Here is a 25,513-nt window from a genome sequence, read left to right on the forward strand (position 1 = left end):
GATCCTGAGCACTCCAAACCTCATATGGTTCCTCAGACCTCAACAGAATCCCTAACTTGTTTTCAGAAGCCCTTGCACATCTTTTTCCTTTCCCATCCATAATAGCTGTGTGACCTTGGGCAGGTCGGTTAAGTGTGTTGGCCTTAATCCAAATGGCAAACCACAGGAGAATAACTGCCTGGTAAACCCCATGTACAATATTGGCTGCTGTGGTCCCCCTGACAAGGTGTAGAGTTGGTACAGTGGGTCTAGGTGTAAAAGAATTCACTTAGACCTCCTCTGTAGCCATTGGGAGCTTTATTTTACATGCAAAAGCAGTAAGGGTCTCCCAGCAAGAAAGGTAAGTGAGACCCTGATATTTGGGGGGGGGGGGGGGTTATGCTTTTATGGAAATTTCAGAAAGGGATGGAACGCCAGAGATTTTTATGGATGTTAAAACTGAGGCACAGGATGAGGAATATGGATGACTGGATAGGAGAGGCAAGATAAGGGAAACAAGGGAAATTTTATGACCCAGGATGAGGATAAAGGAGAAGTGTTACAGTTTAAGGATTTAAGGACAGGGCAGGAGGATACAGGTGAAAGAACAAAGGAGGCAGGGGACACAGGATAAGGGAGTTAAAAGCAATTCTTTTGATACTGGTTCAACATAATGGGGGAAGGACTTTAGGGCACCTTCAGGTTACAGAATAAACTAGGGGCTACACAAAGTACTGGAAAAGCCATTCTTAATATTCTTTTTAGCCCTCAGGGCACTGTTTGTAGCTGCACCACCCAGGGTAAGGGAGAGTCAAAGGAGACTGAAGGATAACCAGGTCCCAGGCACAGTGCTAAGCACAGGGATACAAAGAGGCAAAAGACCGTCCCTGCCCCCAGGCAGCTCACTAGCAGGAGGAGAAACCACGTGCAAATGGTTACAATGTGAACTATTTAGAGGATAAATAGGACGTAACTAACATTGGAAAGAAGAGGGTTGGAGAAGGTTCCTGTAGATGGAGGGATTTTAAGGTGGGACTTAAAGGGAGCCAGGGAGGTCAGTGGTCAGAGCAGAGGAGGGAGAGTGTCCCAGGCTTTGGGGGACAGCCAGAGAGAATGCCGGGAGCTGGGAGGTCTTGGGAGTGAAACCTGCAGGAGGAAATGTGGGGGAGAAAGGTGTAAGAAGACCGGTAAGGTGGGAGAGAGCCAAGCTAGGCTGGGCCCTGGATGCCAAGCAGAGCATTTTGTGTTTGTTCCTGGAAGCAATAGGGAGCCACTGGAGTTTACTGAGTGTGGGGCGGAGGACATAGTCAGACCTTTGGGGCCGGACCAGATGGGCGAGGGGCTGGAGGCAGACCGAGGTCCGGGGAGTCCTCAATCTGACTCAGTCGGGGGCGGGGGCGGGTCTGGGGTCAGATTCCCCACCTCAAAAGGAGAAGGGGTCTTTGCTTGGAGGCAGCTCTGCATTATTGGGGCGGGGACGGCAGCTCTGAACCCAGGCCACTCAACTGACCCAGAGAGCCTTGGACCTTGCGCCCTCCCCCTTTAATCCACCCCCCCCAACCCCGGGCTAGGAGGAGCCAATATTTACCTGGCCTGGCTGGGGAGGCAAAGGGGCGGAGGGAGGAGGGATATAAATTCTGGGGACGCCAGTCTCTCCCTTCCCCCCGCTCCGTAGCAAGACCCAGGAGACGTCCAACAACCCGGAGTCTTTGGCCAGAGAAAGTAAGTCTGGGGCTCAAGTGCCCCCCCCCTCACCCCCTGGTTTTTGCAGCCCTACAGGGTCTGCTGTCCCCCCACTTCGGGACCAGGAACTGAAGCATTTAGTTTTTGGTCCCCCCTCCCCAAGAAATCCGCCCTTTCTCCCTAGAGTGAACTGTCCGGCAATCTGCCCCCATCCCTAGGTTGGGAGGCTGCCTGGTAGAGTTGGGGAAGAGCTCTGCATTTGGGATCAGGACCTGGGTTCGAATCCAGCTTCCCAGGTCCCAGTACTAGGGTAGGCAGTGCTTTACATGTGACATCTCTTTGACCTTCACAAAAGCCCTGCCAGACAGGGGCTGTTCTCCCCATTCACAGATGAGGACACTGAGCTTGAGAGGGGCAGTGACTTTATCAGTCTTAGCCAGGACCTGTCTGAGGGAGGATTCTCTCAGTTCTGGTTCCAGACTCTCCACTTAGCCTTGGCTGGTAAGTCACTGAACCTCAGTGTCCTCCATAAAACGTGGGGTAGACTTGGTGATCTCTAACTAAGCCCCTTTCAGGTGTCAGATATACATGCATTTCCTCGGAAAAAAGTAAACAGAAAAAACTCCCAACTGAGGAATGTTGAGAATTGGAAGGATTTGAGAAAATGATCTTGGAATTCCCGAATAGATCTATGACCCAGGTTGGACTCCTGGCTGTTCCTCAATGCCCCTGTGACCCTTGAGAGATCAATGACCTCTCTGAGCTTTGCCGTGAGGAAACTGAGGCAAATAGCGTTAAGGGACTTACCCAGGGTCACACAGCTAGTATTTGAGGTTGGAATATTTTCTTAAGTCTGACTCTGGACCAGGCACTCTGTCCAGGTTAACACCTAATAGGTGCTTAATTGATGTTTTTTGATTGATTGGCTGTTCAGCCTTATTGTCTGAGGGGGGCATGGAAGTTGGTGATCCCTGAAGGTCCTCCTTATCTTAGATCTTAGGAGCCTTGGTGCTGTGAGCCCTTTCTGACCAAGCTCAGCTTTACTTCTAAGTGCCCAGTGGGCAGGGACTGGGATCCTCAGAGCCAAGGAATCTGTGACTGCCTCTTAAATGACTGTGGACCTGGAAGTTGGCTCTCAATTCCTCTCCCTCTCCCAGTGAATGACTGACTGAATGAAAAGTCATTTATTCAGCTTGTCCTTAATCCACGCCCGTATCTGCAGTAGGAGATATAGACTCTAGCACCAGAGCAAAGATCTGCCCCCCATTAGCCTACCCCATTACAGGAGCTGGCCTTTGGAAAGCCTTTCCTGACAATCCACATGTTTTCCTTTGCTGAACCTTGGACTGCAGAGGGAATGGGAGTGTGGGGGTTGGGGAATCGCCCCATCTCCCACCTCAGACCCTTCCCCCATTCCGTTGGATTAGCTTTTATTGTTGTTACAATTCACACCCCTTCCCACTCCCCCAGATTCTGGAATTCCCTTTTCTCCTCCCTCATTTCTCTTGGCCTTCATTACTGAATCCTCACATCCATCCACATTTCTCAACCCCCCCTTCTCTTGAGAATGGATTGATTAGGAGGAGCTTGGGGCTGCCGTTCATTCAGACTCCCCCTGCCCTACCATTCTAGTTTTTTTAGTTTTGAAAGCCCAGATCCGCTGAGGTCTCTTTGTTTTCATATGTAAAATACATTGGAGCCTCCCTGTTGCCTTCTGGCCTTTGTTGGAGATCTGCTGGGACAAGGAAATGCTAATGGTTCTCCCCAGTTTTGTCCAAATCCCTCCTTCTCTCTGAGTGCATCCCACCCACCCCCAGCCCTGAGTTTTTGCTCTTTTGTGTGGTCCATAGCTCCATGATCCGTTCCTCCTCCCACTTTTCTTACAAAGTTCCTTGGTCTGCCAGTTAATTTCTGGGGAGAGAAAAATGCCCTGGGGGAGTTAACCCTCTATAGGAATGCTGTGGGGGTTGCTACATAATTTATGAATATTGGGAGATCTCTGGGGGTGGAGTGCCTGTCTTCTGGGAGATGATCCCAGATGTCTGAATATCAGAACTGGCCTGGATCTTGGAAATATTGCAGGTCATTAATCTCTTCTCAGTGACTTGCTGAAGGTGTCTCTGCCAGCCTGGGCTGAGGCAGGGCTTGGATCCTGGCCCTCCTGACTTGGACTCTGGCTCCACTCATAACAATTGAAGAATTGCTTTAATGAAGCCTGTAGAGACAGAGGAGACACATGGAAGGTAATCTCTGAGGAAGGCTCTAGCAGCTGGGGATGGAGGAAGAAAACCAGGGCAAGCCTGAAGAAAGGAGGATTTGAGCGCCATCCTGAAGGATGCTAATGTTGAGGGGGAAGGGAGGAGCCTTTCTGGCTGTAGGGAGCAGAACCTGGGGATAGTTTTCTGTTTTGTCTTAGTGTGGAGAAGGGCTAGAAAGGCTGGCGTTTTAGGAGTCTTGTGTCTGAAAGGGGAATAATAAAAGGATTGAGAGGTCTGCAGCTCACTTGTATTCCATCTCAAGGGTTCTCATTTTCCAATCTGAGGAATTAAGGGCTTAGATTAGATGACATACTATCTCATTTGTACAGGGCATAGGGTTTGCAAAAGTCTTGTTCTCTGTTACAAAGGCTGTATTGCTATAGAGGAGTGCAATACCTTGGTGGAATTTGAACTCGGGTCTTTTTTCCTGCTGGGCAAGTTGATAGAGAAATGGACAGAGGCCCTTGTGTGGAAGACTCACTGTCCTGAGTTCAAATCTAGTGGAAGAACACTTACTGGTTGTGTGACCCTGGGCAAGTCACCTAACTCTGTTTTCTTTAGTTTCCTCATCTGCAAAAGGAACTGGAGAAGGAAATGCCAAGGCACTCCAGTGTCTCTGCCCAGAAAAGTTAAAGTGGTGGTTTGTAGCACTCAGTTGACTGAAGAGCTAACTCAAAATATGAAATGCCCACATCTCCCCCATCTTTAAAACACTTCCTTTAGCCCTCTCATCCCTAAGCTTATGCTTTTTCCTTCCTTTCACTGGCAAATGCTTAACCAGAAAGCCTCAACCTCCGTGTGTGAGGCAGCTGGTAGGGCAGTGACCACAGCAAGGGCTTAGTGCCAGGGGCATCTGAGTTCAAAGATGGCCTCAGACACTACTTGTGACCTTGAGCTAGTGACTTAACCATTGTGTTCCTCAAAAAAAGTAAAAGAACAAGTTCCTAGTATGGATGGTCTCTCCTTTTCCCACCCCCTTCCCTCCCTTCTCCACCTCCTGCAAATCAGGTCTCATTCACTCTTCTGAAAGTCATGGTCTCCTTATTACTAAAGACCCTCTCCCTTTCTTTGGCTTTTTCCTGACTTCCCTGTAGCTATTGTTATGCTCAGCCATCACTACGTTGAATAAACACTTGTTCTGGGAGATTCTCTTTTCCTGAATCTCCTCCTGCCTGTTTGATAACTAAGGGATCCATATGTCCTTAGAAAGTCCTTCCTGTGGTCTGATCTGGTCTCCTTTTCTCCTCTCCCACCTCCTTCCACATGGAGTTAACTCTCCCTCCCTGGCCCTGCTTTTTTGTAACCTACTCTGTCATCTCCATGAAGGGAAGTAGCCACGTGGTGCAGTGGGTAGTGCTGGACCTTAGTCAGCTAGACCTGAGTTCAAACACTTCCTCAGATACCTTGGTCACTTGATCTTTTAGCCTCAGTGTCTTCCTGTGTAGGTTCCAAACACTGCACTGGGGTGGAAAGGAGATGCAAGTTGAGGTTAGTGTTGGGGAATTCTTTAGCTCAGAGTTCCCATGAACCTCCTGGAGAGAAATACAAATAATAAAAGGTAGCATTTAGATTATACTCATGGGCCTGGCACTACCAAGCACTTGACCAATGGAATCGTCACAGCAACCTTTGGGGGGAGGTGCCATTATTCTCCCCACTTGATATCTGAGGAAAGTGAGACCAGTAAGTCTAGCGACATGTCCAGAGTCACACAGGCAGGATTTATGAGCACTTGATTTACAGTCTTCAACAGACTGTCAGAAGGCCCAGGCACAGACTGTAACTCTGTCTATCTCATTCTCTCTAATTCTGTGACACGCACGTGACACGGCGAGTTAGAGCCGACCACTGCCCATTTCTGGATGCCACACTGCGAGCCTGCCTAGGTGAACTAGGGGCTTGTCGGTAGGGGTGGAACAGGATGGTGCTAGGAGGAAGGGTCTTGCCCGTGTTGACAATGTGGCAGTTCCAGGTATAGAGTGAAGAAGCTATCCGTATAAGGGAATCAGTTATGTAATAGGCTTGCAATGTATACTTGTGTAACCAAGGCTATAAAACTGTGTGAGCTAGCTGGAATAAATGGAGTTGATTGCCACCTTGCCTCCCACCTCATTCATTACTCACTAGATCGAGACTCTTGCGGGACAAGAGTTTTGAGTCTGGGGTCTCAGACCCCCCCCACACACACACACTGATGGCAGTGTCACTAGAGTGACAAAAGGGAGGTCCCTGGGAAGGTCAGTCAGGTTGCCTAGTTGATCTTCTTCAGAACCTTCTGGTATTATGGTCCTCTCCTTGTAAAGGAGATAGAGACCATCAGCCAGTGCCATAAAGGACATGACTTGTACCCATGGCTAGTATGAAATTCATCCTTTGGCTGCATGCATTTATTCACCAATAAATCCTGGGTAATTAGGTGGTACTAGTAGATAGAGCACCTAGCCTGAAGTCAGGAAGACACATCTTCCTGAATTCAAATCTGTCTTCAAATACCTCCTCGCTGGATGATCATGGAGGAGTCACTTCACCCTGTTTAGGTGTAGTTTCCTCAGCTGGAGAACAGGGCAAACCCCTTCAGTATTTCTTCTAAGAAAACCCTCAAAATCCTGGCTCTGAGGGTTGCCTCTGCTACTTCTCCAGGCTCCCTGTCACATCCCAAAGATTCTAGGGTGCGATCCCCAGTTACACCAATGGGTTACAGTTGTCTGACCCCATATCTGACCTATAGTATCATTTAGAGGCAAAGCTCTTACACGGATCACTGAAGCTCTGCCTGGTCTCATCCCATCTGGGATCCCAAGCCCCTTCTAGTCTCTGCAGAAGGATGGCAGAGGGACATAAGAAGGATGGCAAAGGGAAAGAGAGGGTGGCAAGTCTTCTTTCTGCTCAGACCAAGGTCATTTCCAAGCCTCAGCCTCCCTGCTGCCCTCCTCCTGAGGTGGAGTCTCTCCCCTGAGGGCAGAGCAGGGCCTTTGTAACTGCTCTGGGAGCTCACCCTGTGTCATTCCTGGCAGGTCAGCATCCACCCTGGGAAGAGAAGGCAAAGACACTGCCTATCCTCCTCTGAGATTCTTCTTCCTCCTTAGGTCAGCTTGCAGACACCAAAGCCTTTTCCTAGGACTGAGCCCAGACCCAGAGGAAATGGCTCCTGGCACCCAGAGATCTTCATCCCAGGTGAGTACAGTCCTTCCAGAGACCTGACCAGCATCAACAAACCTGGAATCCAAGAGAGTCAAGGAAGCTTTATCCTGTTAGACACAGGTTGTCCTTGGCAGTGCTGTCAACAGAGGAGAAATTGTCCTCCTGGTTTTGCTCATGACCTCCTGCCTCAGGCTACGCAAATCTTCCCAGGTCTCTCTGAATCCCTCCCATTTATCATTTCTTAGGTCAAGTCAATAATTATTTAGGAAGTGGATCCTCTGTGCCAGCCACTGTGCCAGCTTCCTGGGGATGCAAAGGAAGTTTTACAAAATCACAGTCCCTGCTCTCAAGGATCTCACAGTCTCATGGGGCAGAGAATATATCAGCACCTGTGTCCAAACAAGCTCTGTACAGTATGAGTGGGAGGCACCCTGAGAGGGAAAGTTCTCACAGAGTCAGTGACTAGGAAAAGCTTCCTTGTTTTCAGGTGAGATGTTACCTGAGTTAAGAAGGAAGCCAGGAGGCTCAGGTCAGGGGGAGAGACATCCCTTGGGAAGACGCAGGGTCAGGGGATGGAGGGTCATGGTCTGGAATCACCCAGCAGACCAGTGTTCCTGGGTCAGAGAGGAGAAGAGGACCAAGGTATAAGAAGACTGGAAAGCGTTAAGAGGCTGGTTCTATGGTGTGTGCTATGTGATATAAATTTTATCTCCTTAGATCCTGTTGTGAGAATTGTCCGGGTTCTTGCTAGGGATAGACAGAATAAGGGAGCACAGGTCACAGACAGACAGTGAACAGTGGTTCATTTATCCACTCAAGACTGTGAGACACTCCAGGAGTAGGTGATGGACATGTGTGTCTCAAGAGTTCCACAGAGGACATGGAGATACACTTCTCCTGAGCTGTAGGACTCATCCTTTGGGTAGAATCTGTGGGGTCTTGTGAGCAGGCTTACAAAGAAGTGCTGGGTAAGATCAGGTCAGGGAACAGAGAGAGGAAAGGGTACCTTTTTAGGAAAAGGAGACAGTTTATCTTTAATGGCTCAAAAGTTCAATTATTGACACAAAGGAAATAAAAGTAAAATATAGGTTATGAATAGAAGGTAAATGTTTTCAACAAAATCAAAATGACAAAAGTGAAAAGAGATTTTTATCCACATGAGAGAGAATTGGTCTAAAATAATAGAAAAGCTGAAAAAGTGACTCATCCTTCTGCTGGAAATGGAAGTGAGATGGAAGAACGTGGAATGCCATGTTCATTGGCTGAACATGTGTTTTACATGTAACAGATGGGACAAATAGATGAGCCCTCCCAACTATCAAAGGCTTTACAGATATGGCCACTCTCTTGTATGATATCCCTCTGTCTGCCTCTTGACTCTTGTTCCCCAGCGTTCTTGCATTCCAGTGGTGTGTTGAAATCATTTTTCATTAATAGTGTCAGTGTCTCTTATGCATGAGCTCAGTCTCCAACACCAGCTCATAAAACATTATATTTTTACTGAATCAAGGAAGCCTCCTTCCCCACATGGTTACTTTTATTTCTCTATAATTAAATAATATAATGAATGAATATATTCCTTGAACAATTGCAAGCATTGATAAAGCAATGGCAGCAGATGCTTTTGACTGACAAGTCATAGCCAGTGTCCTCTCAACCCCTCAGTATAAAAATAGAGAACTCTTCTTCACTTGGTTGGGAACAGTTTCATTCCACTCACTTGAGGCTAGTTTGTGAGTGATCTCTCTTTAGAATCCTATTCATACTTTCATCTAGTTAAGAATGTTTTTCAGTTAGGAAATTTACCAGATCATTCCTTTTTCCTTGTTTTTCCTCAGTAATTGCTGTCCATTGTCCACCCCCACATACACACACGTACACAAGAATACACACTACTTCCCAGCTTCTCACAAAGTCTTCATTGAATTTTCTTGATGTGTTGGTATGGACACTTGTGGGGAGGAATTTCAGATGACATTATCTCTTCTCCAGATTCTTTTTTTAAATTATTTTATTTATTTTTGGTCTTCACCATTCCCTTTCATAACTTTTTGAGTTATTTTTCTCTACTTCCCTCCTCTCCTCCTTCCCTAAGATGCTGTGGGATCTGATGTATCCTCTACATATACTACATACATATTCATATTAAACATTTTTACATTAGTTATGTTAACAAGATGTATTAGAATGAATGGGAGGAACCAGAAGAAAGAAGAAACAAAACAACAAAAGAAAAAAGGAGCAAATAGTCTGCTTCCATCTGCAGTCAGACTCCATAGTTCTTTCTATGGATATGAAAAGCATTTTGCATCATGAGTCTTTGGGGATTGTCTTAGTTCTTTGCTGTGGTGAGAAGAGTTAAGTCTCCCAAAGCTAGCTATTATACAATATTGCTTGTAATGTTTCCAGTGTTCTCCTGGTTCTGCTCATATCACTCAGTATCAGTGCATAGAAGTCTTTCCAGATTTTTCTGAAGTCTGCCTGCTTATCATTTGTTAGAGCACAATAGTATTTCATTACATTCATATACCACAACTTGTTCAGTTATTCCCCAGTTGATGGGCATCCCTTCAATTTTCAGTATGTTAGGCCTTTTCCCATTAGGCTGATATTTTTGGGATACAGCTCTAGAAGTGGCATTGCTAGGTCAAAGGATGTGCACTTTTTTAGATCCAGAATTGTGGCATCAGTTAACAACTCCACCAAAAATGCATTAGTGTTACCATTTTCCAACATTGCTAGTATTTACAGTTTTCCTGTTTTGTCATGTTAGCAATGTGAGAGGTGGGATGTAGTACCTAAGAGTTGTTTTAATTTGCATTTCTCTAATCAATAGTGATTTAGAGCATTTTTTCATATGACTGTAGATAGTTTTAATTTCTTCCTCCAAAAACTGCCTCTTCATACCTTTGACCATTTATGAATTGGGGAATGACTTGTATTCTGATAAATTTGACTCACTTTAGTATATATTTTAGAAATGAGGCCTTTATCAGAAATACTTATTGTAAAAATTGTTTCCCTTTCTGCTTCCCTCCTAATTTTGTCTGTGGTGCTTTTGTTTGTGCAAAACCTTTTTAATTTAATGTAATCAAAATTATCCATTTTGCATTTCATAATCTTCTCTATTTCTTGTTTGGTCATCACTTTCTCCATTCTCCATAAGTCTGACACATAAACTATTCCATGCTCTCCTAATTTGCTTATAGTATGAGCCTTTACATCGAAATCATGTACCCATTTGGATTTTATTTTGGTATATGCTTTAAGATGTTAGTCTATGCCCAGTTCCTGCCATCCTCTTTTCCAGTTTTCTCAGCAGTTTTTTGTCAAATAGTGATTTTTTTATCCCTGAAATGGATCTTTGGGTTTATCAAACAGTAGATTACTACAGTCACTGACTACTTTGTCTTGTGTACCTAACCTATTCTGCTTATCTACCGCTCTATTTCTTGGCCAGTACCAAGTAGTTTTGATGGTTGCTGCTTTATAATACAATTTCATATCTGGTATGGCTAGGCCACCTTCCTTAGCATTTCTTTTCATTAATTCACTTCATGTTCTGAACCTTTTGTTCTTCCAGGTGAATTGTAATATTTTTGATAGCTCTGTAAAATAAGTTTTGGTCATTTGATTGGTATGACACTGAATAAATAAATTACATAGAATTATCATTGTTGTTATATTAGTTCAGCCTACCCATAAGAAGTGATATTTTCTCAGTTATTAGAAATGACTTGTTTGCGTGAAAAGTGTTTTGTAATTGTGTTCATATAGTTCTGGGTTTGGCAGGTCGACTCCCAAATATTTCATGATGTCTATGGTAACTTTCAATGGAATTTTTCTTTCTATCTCTTGCTCTTGGGTTTTGCTAGTAATATACAGAAATGCCATTGATTTATGTCGGTTTATATCTTGAAACTTTGCTAAAGCTGTTTATTATTTCAAGTAGTTTTGTACTTGATTCCCTATGCTTCTCTAAGTATATCATCCTATCATCTGCAAAGAGTGATAGCTTTGTTTCTTTGCCTATTCTAATTCCTTCAATTAATTCAACTAATTCTTGTCTTATTGCTAAAACTAGTATTTCTAGTGCTGGCTTGCAGTTGAGCAAAATAGTTCCTAATTATTTTTTTAATTTCCTCTTCATTAGTGTTAAATTTATCCTTTTCCTTTTTTTTTTTGGAGGGGGGCAGGCAAGGCAAATGGGGTTAAGTGACTTGCTCAGGGTCACACTGCTAGTAAGTGTGTCAAGTGTCTGAGGCCACGTTTGAATTCAGGTCTTCCTGACTCCAGGGCCAGTGCTCTGTTCATTGTGTCACCTAGGTATCTTTTTTTAAATCAAATTCACCAAAGGTTCTTGTATTTTATTGATTTTTCCATAAAACCAGCTCTTAGTTTTATTACTGGTTCAACAGTTTTCTTGATTTTAATTTTAGTCATCTCTTTGGGTTATAAATATTTCTCAATTGGTATTTAGTTGGAGATTTTTAATTTGTTCTTTTTCTGGCTATAGAATTCTTTTTCTATTTTAGTTTTGTAAGCATTTAGAGATATAAAAGAAGTTCTAAGAACTCCTTTCACTGTATCCCTTAAGTTTTGCTACATTGTCTCATTATTGTAATTTTCTTGTATGAAATTATTCATTGTTTCTATGCTTTGTTGATTGATCCACTCATTTTTTGATTAGATTATTTAGTTTCCCATTAATTTTTAGTCTCATTACATATAATTTTTATTCCATCATGACCTGAGAAAGGTGCATTTCATATTTCTGCCTTTCTTCATTGGATTGTGAGGTTTTTATTCTGTACTATATGATCAGTTTTTGTGTAGGTGCCAAATACTGCTGAGGAAAATTATATTGCATTATATCCCCATTCAATTTTCTCCAGAGGTCTGACATACCTAACTTTTCTAAAATTCTGTTCACCTCCTTACCTTCTTTTTTTTGTTTACAGCAGTACTTTAATTTAATTTGAATTTTTTTTTCTTTTCAGGGAAAAATGCATTTTTTATTATCTGTTAAGACATCAATATGTTTATACTGATTGGTACATTTTGAAATGTTGGAATCCTTATCTGACCCAATGCAATACACAACAGCAGAAAAGGGAGGAATGCATTAGTTTAGGACATATTATGGCTAAAAATACACATCACCAGTTTTTGGAAGATGGTTTTATTAAACCAAATCATTGCACTTGGTAATTATATTGCTACAGCAAAATAAGGCCATTTCATTGTTGTTAACACCTTTCATTTCTAATTTTACCTGATTCTCCTATTCTCCTCATCCCTTGTAAGTTTCCATGTGGACAAAATATTTGAAAACAATGTAGAGCACATTTCTTTGTTCTATGATCATAGTGAGAAATACAGAAAATAAATTTGTATGACATGAGGCCTACTTTTCTATTTTTATCATCAGAGAAATCTTAATATTTGTAAAGAAAGAAAGTTACAGATGCAACAAATATTTTTACAATTGGATGTGTTCATTTTTGATGCCTTTAGGAAGGTAAGTGAATACTGAATCAATGTGTTACATTTCAAAAACTGTGGCGTACCTGGATATGCAGTACATTCTTAGATACTTCATCATAATAATAGCTACTGTAGATACCACACAGTTGACTCAAAGCTTTGTGCTTATGGGCACAATTTTTTTTTCTAATTTATTTATTTTTTGTTTTCCACATTCCTTTCCACAAGATTTTGAGTTCCAAATTTTCTCCCTATCTTTCCCCTGCCCCCACCCCACAGCACCATGCATTGATTACCCCTTTCCCCAATCTGCCCTCCCTTCTATCACACCCCTTCCTTCCTTATCCCCATCTTCTGTCTTTTCTTGTAGGGCAAGATAGATTTCTGTACCCCATTACCTGTATTTCTTATTTCCCAGTTGCATGCAAATAAAATTCTCAACACTTATTCCCAAAACTTTTGAGTTCCAACTTCTCTCCCTTCCTCTCTCCCCATCCTTCTCCACTGAGAAGGCAAGCAATTCAACATAGGCTATACATGTGTAGTTTTGCAAAAGACTTCCATAATAGTCATGTTATGAAAGATTAATTATATTTCCCTCCATCTTATTCTGCCCCCTATTTATTCTGTTCTCTCTTTAGATCTTACCTCTCCCCAAAAATGTTTACTTCTAATTACTCCCTCATCCCATTTGCCCTCCCTTCTGTCACCCCCCCACCCCACTTACCATGTTCTCCCCTACTTTCCTGTACTCTGAAATACATTTCCATACCAAATTGAGTGTGCATGTTATTCCCTCCTTAAACCAAATGTGATGAGAGTAAGCTTCACTTTTTCCCTCCCACCCTCCCCTTTTTCCCCTCCATTGAAAAACTTTTTCCTGCCTCTTTTTTGAGAGATAATTTGCCCCATTCCATCTCTCCCTTTCTCCTCCCAATATATTAATCTCACCCACTTCAATCTCCTTCCTTCTGTCAGTCCCCCTCCCATTTCTTTCCCTTTTCCTTCACTATTTCTTCCCTAACTTTTTCCTCACTTTCCTTCCCTTTCCCCTCTTACTGCCTATAGGATAAGTTAGATTTCTATATCTGAGTATGTTATTCCCTCCTTGAGTCGTATCTGATCAGAGTATGGTTCAAACAATGCGCATCTCCCTTCCTGCCTCATCGTGTGATGTAATTTATCCTTTTTTTGTCTCTTTCCTTTCCTCTTCTCCCATTAAAACTCCTTAATTTGATTTTTTATCATTAGTTTAAAGTCAACTTAAACCCATCCCCTCTATCTATATGTATCCCTTCTAAATGTCTTAATAAAGATACAGTTCTCAAGAGTTTTATGTATCATCTTTCCATGGAAGGATGCAGTTTGTCCTCATTGGATAACATGTTTTCTTCTTCCTTTTCTGTGTACTTTTGGTGTCTCTCTTTAGTTTTGTATTTGAGTGTCATATTTTCCATTGAGCTCTGGTCATTTCACCAGGAAAGTCTGGAAGTCCTCTATTTTATTGAATTTGCAAAATTACTCCCTTAAACCAGTATGCTCATTTTTGCTGGGTAGTTGATTCTTGGTTGTAATCCAAGCTCTTTTGCCTGATGGAATACCATATTCCAATTCCTCTTATCTTTCAATGTAGAAGGTGCTAGGTCCTGTGTAATCCTGACTGTGTTTGCATGATATTTGAATTGTTTCTGGCTGCTTGCAATATTTTCTACTTGACCTGTTAATTCTGGAATTTGGGTACAATATTCTTTGTGATTTTCAGCCTGGGATCTCCTTCAGGAGGCAATTGATGCATTCTTTTGATGATGATTTTACCTTCTACTTCTCAGACCACAGGACAGTTTTCCTTCTCCATTTCTTGAAAGATGCTGTCCAGGCCTTTTTTTTTTTAATCATGACTTTTAGGTAGACCAACAATTCTTAAATTATCTCTCCCGGATCTATTTTCCAGGTCCATTGTTTTTCCAATGAGAAATTTTACATTTTCTTCTACTTTTTTCATTCCTTTAATTTTTTTGGCTGACTGATTATTGATGACTCATAGAGCCATTAGCTCCCACTTACCCAATTCTAATTTTTAATGAATTGTTTTCTCCAGCTAGTGTTTAAGTACCTCCTTTTCCATTTGGCCAGTTCTCCTTTTGAAGGGGTTGTTATCTTCAGTGTACTTTCTTTCCATTTTGTCAACTGTATTGTAAATGGAATCATTCAGTTATTTTCTACCTCTCTTAGTTGACTTTTGAAATCCTTCCTGAGTTGTTCCAAGAAGGCTTTTTGGTCTTGAGATCAGTACATACTCCCCTTTAAAGGTTCAGATGTGGGTGAATTATCAGTGTTGTCCTCTCCTAAATTTATTCTTTGATCTTCCCTGTCACCAAGGTACTTCTTTATTTACAATCATTGCTTTTCTTGTTGCTTTTTGTTCATGTTGTTTGCCTTTTTCTGGCTTGGTAAGTTCACCTCTGCTTTTGCGGCATAGGGGGCACTGTCCCAGGCTTCTTCTGTCAGGGGCTAGGGGCCTGGTTACAGGTTTTGTGTGCTGGGGTCTCAGGTGCTGGTAGTTGCAAACTCTAGTGATTTGATAGTTTACCTGGTGCTAAGTTGGAGCTGCTGGTAGTGGCTGGTGTGTGCCTGGTGTTGGCACTTACTTGTTCCACAATCCTGGGGCTTAGGATCTCTCCCCTGTTTCCCTAAGGAGGGCTTGCCACTGTCTGCTGGGACACTTCCCATCCTTTTTTGGTTCTCTTCACCCACAGCAGGAGGGATATTTCCCATTAATCCCCCTAGTCTACGGTACAAAAAGCCTGCTGCACCTCATCTTTCTGCTGGCTCCACTATTCCACGATCTTTCCTGGGGCAATATTCTCTGGGCTTTTCATGTTCAGTCAGGGAGGGTGAGAGCATCTTATTGCTTACTCCATCATCTTGGCTCTTGGAAGCTGAAAAAAGTGACTTTCAAACATTCCATCTATGGGCTGATAACTAAAGGAGTAGCCACTGTTGCTGCTTCCACAGCTGATTCAGTCACTCCCAAGGCTTGCTCCTACCAGGTATACTGGACAACCTGTGCTGGATTGCACTTCTCTCTGACCCAGTTCCCACACATGCCTTCTGCTGACCTTCTACTCGTCTCTGGAACCTGGGCTGGTAAGTCAAGAAATTGTCACTGCTCCCAGTGATGCAGGTAACCAAGGCCTGTTCCAGCTTTCCTGAGGCCAGTTTTGTGCTGGTATGGCCTAGGATAGGCTGCTCTCCTCTCTTAGTCCAGTACAACAGACCCTTCCTGTTGATCTTCCATGTTGTCTTGGGCTGGACATCTGCTTCACTCTGTCTCTTTGTGGGTGCTGCTGCTCTAGAATTTGTTCAGTCACTTTTTAGAGGTATTTAAAGGGTTTGGGGGAGAGCTCAGGTGAATTTCTGATTTGACTCAATTATTTGGCTCAGACCTTCTCCACATAATCTTATACCTCACTGATGGAGTACTTGCCTTTTTCCTAATTCCATTGGGCTAAGAATTGTATAGCAAGAGATTTTCTAGCTTTTATGATTCCATCATGATTCTTATTTCAAATAGAAAATGCTTTTCTTAATATTTAATTGGGCTCTTAATGACTGGTCTCAAATATTGTCTCTGACAATCATAAGGGTTACATGAATTGTCCTTTTCTGGCAAAGTCCTTCTCTGGGCTGCATTTTCCTCTTCCAAGTTGAGGAGGTTTGGGCTAGATGAATTGTTGAGTCTTTCTTTGAGCTCTTAATCATGTGACTTCTGATGATTTAGGAGCTGGTGACATTCAAGGATGTGGTTGTGGACTTCACTGAGGAGGAGTGGTGCCTCTTGGACCAGTCTCAGAAAGAGCTATACAAGGAGGTCATGCTGGAGAATATCCAGAACCAGCTGTCCCTGGGTGAGGACATTTTCTTTCTTTTCTTGGTGTTGTCAGTACAAAATGAGCAACAAGTGGCAGAGAATGGATTCATACTCTTACATCTCAGCCTCAGAAGCTGCCTTGAGTACATAGTCATCTGTGTATACCAGTTCTCTATAGTTCATACATGGCTTTCAGCATTTTCAAGTTAAATTACTTACTATCAGTCAGATACCTGTAGATTAAGATTTGAATTTATTTTTACTGGAAAAAAGTGACATTTAAGGAAAATGCACCTCAAGTTAAAGAATAAGAAATAAAGTAAAAACAGGAAGAAATTTACTGTTCACCCCCTGAAAGAGATACCAAAATGAAAACTTACAGGCACATTATAGCCAAGTTTCAAAGCTCCCAAGTTAAATAGAAAATGCTAGAAGCAACAAGAAAATCACAATGTAGGTACTGTGGAGCTAGAATCAACACTAGTTATCAACAGCTAGATAACACAAGAATAGATTTTCTACATTAAAAGACCATAGGGCTAGGCACGTTGTATTTCATAGAGTAAGGGAGCTGGAGTAGTAACCAAAAGCACAGCACAGCTGAATATAATCCTGAATGGAAAAAAAAAGGACATTTAATGAAGTAAAAGACATTCAGGTATTTGAGTAGAAGAGCAGAAGTCAGTGGATTATTGGACGTGGAAAATCCAGGAGAAACATAAGATAAACTTTAAAGATCCATTATAAGGCTCTCAGCAAGGTCAAACTGTTTACTTTTTACATGTGAAAATGTTATCAGTAACTTTAATAATGCCATCATTCCTTAGGGAGTTTGAAAGAAAAGTTTCATCTGTGTTGAGTATGATGGGTTGATTCTAAAAAACAAAGTTGGCTAGGTACAGGTAAAATGGAGAAGTTAGTACATACTAACAAGTCCTAAAGGGAAGATGTAAGACAGAGGGAGCAGATGAGAGGGGATGGCTACTCATGCTGCAACTTTATTCTCATGGAATTAACAGGAAAAAAATAAAATATCTAAATCATCTTCTTTTAGAAAAAGAGATTGAACTGGTCACAAATGAGCTTCCTAAGATTTAAGAAGCAGAGCAGAAGGATTTGCAAGGGAATTCTATCCAACCAAACCTTTAAAAGTCAGGTAATTCAGGTATTAAATAAATGATTTGGAAAAAAACTACCAAACTCATTTCATGAAACAAATATGATATTAATAATCAAATCTGGAAGAATAAAAAAGAGATCGTTATAGAGCAATTTCATTAACGTCTATGGATGCCAAACGCAAAGAATTTACATTGTTACCAACTGGAACTTATACAGGGAAGGCAGGAATGGTTTTACCTAAGGAAAATTATACACATGATCTGTTACATCATTAATAAGAATCATGAATATATCAATAGCTGAAGAATAAGCTTTTGATCAAAGGAAGTGTTCATTTCTATTAGGGGAAATGGATTTTTTTCCTTAAATTGATTTAAAAAACTCACATATTAACTGTCAGCAAGAGTTACTTATAATTTGGAGAAGTTAGCAGCTTTCCCAGTAAGATCCAGTGATCAATGAGAATGGCCATTGTCACCAATATTATATTGAAAATCCTTGAATAGAAATAAGAAAAGAAACAGATGGAATGAGATTAGGCAATGAGATAATAAAAATATCTCTTTGTAGATGATATGGTGAAATCCATGGAAAATCCTGAAGACTCAATTAAAAAATTAGTTGAAACAATTATATTAGCAAAGTAAAAGATACCTTAATTAAAATAAATCTAGACCAGGAGTAAGGAATCTGTGACCTTAAGGCCCAATGTGTCCCTGGGGTCCTCCCTCGAGTGTAGCCCTTTCACTGATCCAACTTCACAAAACAAATATCCTTAATTAAAGGATTTATATAAAATTTGGATGCAGTCAAATTTACTCAAATACCTAGAAGACCATAGGTTCTCCACCCCTGCTCTAAATTAATTCATACCCTTCAGTGCCATCCCAGTGAAATGACCAAAACCTTATTTTACTTAGTTAGAAAAGATAATTAAAAAAAACTCATTTGAAACAACAAAAAGTCAAAACTATGAAAGGAAGAAAAAATAATGTGAAGGAAAGAAATTTGGTAGAACTTGATCTTCAACTGTATTATAAGGCAGTAATTATCAAAGCTCTCTAGAAAAGTAGTGTATTAGAACAGAGGAGATGTACAATTTACATACAGTAGGAAATAAATAGTTACCATCTATTTGAGAAGTGTAAAGACAAGATTTTGAAGCAAGAATTCATTATTTAGGGAAATTTGTTGGGAAAGCTGGAAAGAAGTGTGACAGAAATTGGGCACCCACTAACATTTTAGAATTTATCAAGATAAGGTCAAAATGGATACATGATCTAAATTGCAAGAGAGATATTGTAAGGAAATTTGAAGATCATGGAACATGTTACCTATCAGCCTTATTGGACAGGTGAACAATTTATGAATAAATGAGAACTAAAAGATAATTAGATGTGACATGGATATATGATTACAATAAATTAAAAATGTTTTGTACACATAAGAGCAGTGTAACCAAGATCAGAAGGATAATAGAAAAATGGGGTGAGGGGAGAATATTAGGTAAGGTTTCTCAGAAAATGTTTTCATATCTCAAATATACAAAATATACAAAGATCTTGGTAAAAATCTATAAGATTTTAAGTCATTCCCTAATTGATCAATGGTCAAAGTGTTTGGACAAGCAGTTTTCTAATGGAAAAATTCAAATAATTTATAGTCATACAAAAAAAAATACTCTAAATCAGTATTGAGTAGAGAAATATAAATTAAAGGAATCTTAAGTTATCATTTTATACCTACCAAATTGGCTAAAATGATTGAAAGGGACACTGATAAATGTTGGAGAGGATTTGGGATACTAATTAATTGTTGGTGGAATTGTGAACTTAACCATTTTGCAGAGTAATCTGGAATTATGCCCAAAATGTGATTAAACTGCCTATATCCTGTGACCCAGCAATACCCCTGCTGGGTCTGTATTTACGTAGATGATTAGGGAAAAAGGTGAAAAACCTATATATTCTCAAATATTTATAGCAGCTCTTTTTGTCTTGGCAATGAACTGGATCCCCTTCATTTGGGGAATGACTGACCAAGTTGTAGTAGATATTTGTGATGAAGTAATACTGTGCTACAAAAAATGATAACCTTGATGATTTTAGAAGAAACATGGAAAGACTTGAACAAAATATTGAAGACAGAAAGCAGTACCAAGAGAATGTTATATACAGTAACAGTAAAATGTTTTTTAACAACAACTTTGAGTGAATTAGCCATTTTGGCTATTATAAACACCTTCAAAATACAGAGGACATATGAAGGAAGATGCTATCTGCCTCTAGAGAAAGAACTGATGAATAGAAGTATGTTTGGAATGATTTTACATGTATGTACATGTTTGTATCTGATGGTAGCCATCTTTAGTGCAAAGGAAGGAGGGAAATGAAATAAAAAGAAATTTACATGATAATGATTATTGGAATAGGAAGTTTTACATAATTGATTTGCTCCTTCATGTGCAATGATCTTTTTTTTTTTATTATATCATGTTACAGAAATGCTTATTTTATTCCATGAGTTAAAAACAAAAGAAAGAAATTTTAAAAAATTATTGACAATTTTTAAAAGTGCCTGGTGCTGCCTAGGAGATAGAAAGGTCGTTGAGTAGAATAGATTATTAACTTTGTGTTTAAAAATGTGAAGATAAATTTTTGTGATAAGTATCACTGATTTGGTGAAAATTGGGAGGAGAGCTGGAAAGTAGTCTGTCAGAAATTGGACAGAGATGAATATCATACTCCACTTACCAAAATAAGGCCTAAATGTGTATATAATCCAAATATAAAGGAAGATACAGGAAATTTAAAGATCGTGATGGCTTATCTTACCATTCAGACTTAGGAAGAGATAAACTATGAATAAACGAGATAGCATGGTGAGGTGCAAAATGAATAATTTTCAATTACATTAAATTACAAAGGTTTAGTACAATCAAAACCAATGTAGCCAAAATCAGAAAGAAAGAAGAAATTTTGGCACGTGGGGGAGGGGGAATTTATGGATAGTTACTCATATAAAGGTCTTTACATATCTCATATGTAAAGAATTTGGTCAAATCTAAAAAAATAAGAGTCATTCCCCAACTCTAATTGGTCAAGGGCTAGGAACAGACAGTTTCTTACTGAAGAAATCACTATTTACAGTCATATGAGAAAAATTCTCAAAATCATTCATCATAAAAATGCTAATTAAAATAATCTTGAGATATCTTCTTATACCTGTCAGGCTACAAAGATAGATGGGGGAAGGGACAAATCTTGGAGGAGATATTAAAAATCTGGGACAATTAGTCATTCTTGGCAGAACCTGATCTATCTATTTTGCAGAACAACCTGTAATTATGCCCCAAGAGATGTTAAATTCTGTCTACCCATTGGTCCAGTAATACTGTTCTTAGGTCTGTTCTGCAAGATGATTAAGGAAAACAGAAAAAAAAATGCCTGTTTTAAAATAGAGTAGCTCTCTTTTTGTTAACAAGAAATGTAAATTTTTGGACTTCCCATCAGTTGGGGAATAGCTTGAGAACCATGGAGTAGATGGTCTGTGGCTTCAGCAGGGTTTAAAGATGTTCTCTTGGGTATGCTATGGAAATGTTCAGCCCAGCTTTCCAGGATCATGTCCTTATCACTTATCCATGTGGTTCCATCAGCCCTGAGTAGTTGAGGTGCACCATAGGTGGATAGGTCTTTGATCCATAAATAGCCTTTAGGGGTCTTAGCCATCTCCATTTGTCCTGATCTCTGTCTGGCCCCTGGACCCAGATGGTTCTGGAGGAGAAAGAGGCTGGTCAGACTGGTGACGTGGCACATCCTTCCAGCTCTTAAATCCAATTCACATCTTGGTGTCATCTTCCTGATGGCATGGTCTTCTTTGAGAATGAAGGACAATTCACACTACCTTTAGGGCATGATAAAAGTGCTTTGGATTGTTAGAATCAGCATAAAACTAAATTCCTTCTGCCTTCTTAGTGAGCCAGGAATCCTGAATCTCTCAAAGCTTTGCTTGCCTTTAACTTTTGCTGGAGTTAAATACAGCCTTCTTAGAGATGGATGAAATAACCTACTGATAGGCCTGTCAAGTTCTCATTTTTTATTTACTACCTTCTGAATTTTCCCACCGCTTTCATCAAAACCAATTTTGATTTTAATTTGTGTTCTGAGAACCCAGATGAGTTTATATGGTATTATACGATAAGTCCCTGAAAGATGACCACTCCTTCCATGCTGGAATGTTACAAACTATGTTTTGGCTCAGCCTTCTCTCCCAAGTTAGCTAGAAAGTGTTCTCCTATGGATAGTCACTCTTAGCTGTTGCCATCAAGTCTTCTGATAGTGACCGTACCTTGAATGTGAATGTTTAGGCTCTGATGGGCCCAGCACTCAGTGGTGCACATCACCTTTGTCACTTTCACATCCTGTCTGTTTCTTCTCCTTAAAGTGACATAGTCTATGTAACGCCCATGTTTACTCCAAGAGTACATCCATGAAGTTCTGTTGCATTTTTGTTGGTGATGGGGTCATGAGCTGTTAACATTTTCAGTAACCATTGCTATTACATGTATTTATGTGTGTATATCTTTTTCCTCTTCATGTGTCTAATTGTTTTCTTTGGTTGTAGAGACCAGTTTTGAAGCAAATGAAATAACTACAATGCTGGGAATTTTTTTGAAAGAACATGACCAGCAAAGATTCATGAGTGATGGTCCCAGGGACTTCAGTTGGAGTGACATTCATGATTTTATTCTCAAACTAGCTAAAAATCCAAAGAGTGACTGTGAATTTGAAATTGCAAAGAAATTCAGAGAGTCTTGCATGCTGTATCACTGTAAGAAAATGACCTCAGGAAATCACTGTGTTCCAGATAGTGATTATAGCAAATGCCTTCCTGAAGAGGGAAAGCTTTTTCAGTCCCATGGGAAGGGAATCCACACTGGAGTGAAACCTTATGGATATAATCAGTGTGGAAAGATTTTCACACAGAAGGGCCTTCTTGCTCCACATCAAAAAATCCACACTGTAGAGAAACCTTATAGATGTAATCAGTGTGGAAGGGCTTTCACACACAACTCCTTGCTTATTGCACATCAGAGAATCCACACTGGAGAGAAGCCTTATGAATGTAATCAATGTGGAAAGACTTTCACACAGAAGGGCCATCTGGCTACACATCAAAAACTGCACACTGGAGAGAAACCTTATAGATGTAATCAGTGTGGAAAGGCTTTCACACAGAACTACTTGCTTATTGCACATCAGAGAATCCACAGTGGAGAGAATCCTTATCAATGTAACCAGTGTGGAAGGGCTTTCACACAGAAGTGCTCGCTTGTTGCACATCAAAAACTCCACACTGGAGAGAAACCTTATAGATGTAATCAGTGTAGAAAGGCTTTCACACAGAACTACTTGCTTATTGCACATCAGAGAATCCACAGTGGAGAGAATCCTTATCAATGTAACCAATGTGGAAGGGCTTTCACACAGAACTCCTTACTTATTACACATCAAAGAATCCACAGTGGAGAGAAGCCTTATAGATGTAATCAATGTGGGAAGGCTTTCACAGTGAGCTCCAATCTCACTGTACATCAGAGAATCCACACTGGAGAGAAGCCTTATAGATGTAATCAATGTGGGAAGGCTTTCACAGTGAGCTCCTATCTCACTGTACATCAGAGAATCCACACTGGAGAGAAGCCTTATAGATGTAATCAATGTGGAAAGGCTTTCACACAGAACTACTTGCTTATTGCACATCAGAGTATCCACAGTGGAGAGAAGCCTTATGGATGTAATCAGTGTGGAAAGACTTTTGCACAGAAGGTCCATGCTGCTTCACATCACAGAGTCCATTCTGGAGAGAAACCTTATAGATGTAATCAATGTGGAAAGGCTTTCACCCAGAGCGGCAGTCTTGCCAGACATCACAGAATCCATACTGGAGAGAAGCCTTATAGATGTAATCAATGTGGAAAGGCTTTTACACAGAAGGGCCATCTTGCCACACATCAGAAAGTCCATTCTGGAGAGAAACTTTATAGATGTAATCAATGTGAAAAGGCTTTTACATACAAGGGCCATCTTGCTGCACATCAAAAATTCCATTCTGGAGAGAAACCTTATAGATGTAATCAGTGCAGAAAGACTTTCGTAATGCACTTCCATCTTGTTAAACATCAGAGAATCCACACTGGAGAGAAGCCTTATGGATGTAATCAATGTGGAAAGGCTTTTATACAGAGCATCAGTCTTGCTAAACATCAGAGAATTCATACTGGGGAGAAACCCTAGGAACTTCCTTCATCACATATTATGGCAGAGTATGCTTAATGTGTTTATGTGACAATAATATTCAACAGAATTGGTTCAATTTTATGCAGTATTCATTAACCTTTCCATTCATTCAATACAGTCATTGGAATCAAAATTCATCACATGCACATATGTTCTCAATTATATCCAAATATGTATTTGATAGGTTTTCAACCTTCCCCTTGGTCTTGTCTATAGGGAGGCCAGAGGAAGGGGCAGTACATCTGGCCACTTGTAGGTGGGATTTAGAGGACAGATTGCTAATAGGAATTAAAAAGCTTTAATCCACTAAGTAGAACAGAGCAACTACCAGGAAATGTTGGGGAGGCAAGCTGGTGGAATGTTGGGTAAGGTTGACAGTCAGCACAAATACTACATTCTGGAGGCTTACGTGAATACAGTGAGCTCTAGTTTACAACCAGTGAATAGTTGCTTCAAAAATGTAACTTCACTATTTGCTAATTATTAACAGATAAAATTTCATGATTTCCTAAATATTGGCAGATGAAACTCACTTCTTTAAAATTTAATGCATAAGTTTCATTACTTTGGCTGGCACAGGCCCTCTCACAGAATCTCTGAACACTGTCAGCAGGCCTGAGGAGATCTTTTCAGAGGTTAAGTAAGAAGGCCAAAGGAACCTCACAGACAGAAACTTCTTCAGAGGATTTTTCTCTGCTTTTCTCCCCACAGTTACTTATCATTATCATTAGTATCTTCATTAAAATTTACTTGGGCACTGGGGCCTTAGAGCACAGTTTGACACCCATCAACCAGGTCCTGGAGCAGAGTTTGTATTGATCTTGATTTTTGTTAGCTGAATTAGAAAGGAGAAGGAAAGTTTGGGGGTGAAAATGAAGGCAAAAGAAGGAATATATATATGTATATACATACATAATACATACATATATATACACACATAGACACACACTATGAGAACCATACCCACTTTACACAGAACGATATTTGTTGTGAAACCAGGAAAGTTCTCATTTTATTTGGTTAATTATTTTGCATTCTTTTTTAATTTTATTGTAAATTTTATTTTAGGCCCAAATGCCAGAATACAAATACAGATTAGAAAAAAATAACCAAAAACATATCAAACTTAAATATGGGAACTTAAATACAACGTTAAGAAAAAAAAGCATGTCATGGGCCTAACAGAACACAAAAGAGGATTGAGTTATGTACAAAATTTTCATTTCGAGAAAGCCGGTATTATAAATAAATAATCCTTGTGTTGAAAATTCTCCATCTTTTCTTTGCTTCCTTGTGAGTTCTTTGGTTCTCTGCTGTGCACGTTTAAAATTGTGTTCCTCTTCCCCTCCCCCTAACCTTCCAGGAACCCACAATCAAGTTTAGATATGTTTATAGCTGTAGATATATACATATATAGAGACGTATACTTTCCAAAATATATTATACTCCTGATCTTTGTTTTTTATATTTGTGGATATCTTTGCTTTCTATCCCTCCTGCCTCCTGTATTTTACTTCTTCCCACTAGGTTGCCCTCCTATTACTTGCCTAGCCCCTCCATGGATTCCCTCCCCTATCCTCGCATTCACATAAATCTAAACACTCCTTTTACCTATTCCCTTCCCCTCTATAGATCCCTCCCTTGGCCTCTCTCCCTTCCCTATGACCCTACCA

At 40.5% G+C, this 25,513-nt stretch overlaps 1 protein-coding gene across 1 annotated transcript; it reads left to right on the forward strand.

Annotated features, from left to right (window-relative positions):
* The first annotated feature begins 1,589 nt into the window (after positions 1 to 1,589).
* On the forward strand, positions 1,590 to 25,155 carry LOC140508349 (uncharacterized). Its single transcript, XM_072616196.1, has 5 exons — positions 1,590 to 1,701; positions 7,007 to 7,094; positions 16,330 to 16,456; positions 19,101 to 19,106; positions 22,165 to 25,155. Exons 2-5 carry the CDS (start codon positions 7,062 to 7,064, stop codon positions 23,835 to 23,837), a joined length of 1,839 nt encoding a protein of 612 aa, XP_072472297.1. The 5' UTR covers positions 1,590 to 1,701; positions 7,007 to 7,061; the 3' UTR covers positions 23,838 to 25,155.
* Positions 25,156 to 25,513: the final 358 nt, after the last annotated feature.

Source organism: Notamacropus eugenii, chromosome 5 (genome assembly GCF_028372415.1).
Source record: "Notamacropus eugenii isolate mMacEug1 chromosome 5, mMacEug1.pri_v2, whole genome shotgun sequence".
NCBI classification, from domain to species: domain Eukaryota; kingdom Metazoa; phylum Chordata; class Mammalia; order Diprotodontia; family Macropodidae; genus Notamacropus; species Notamacropus eugenii.

What these genes read in the sequence shown, in the direction of transcription:
- LOC140508349 (XM_072616196.1), top strand. Translation starts at nt 7,062, where the DNA reads ATGGCTCCTGGCACCCAGAGATCTTCATCCCAG. An exon ending in CCCAGAGATCTTCATCCCAG is followed by an intron (nt 7,095 to 16,329) that starts GTGAGTACAGTC and finishes CTGATGATTTAG; the next exon opens with GAGCTGGTGACATTCAAGGA.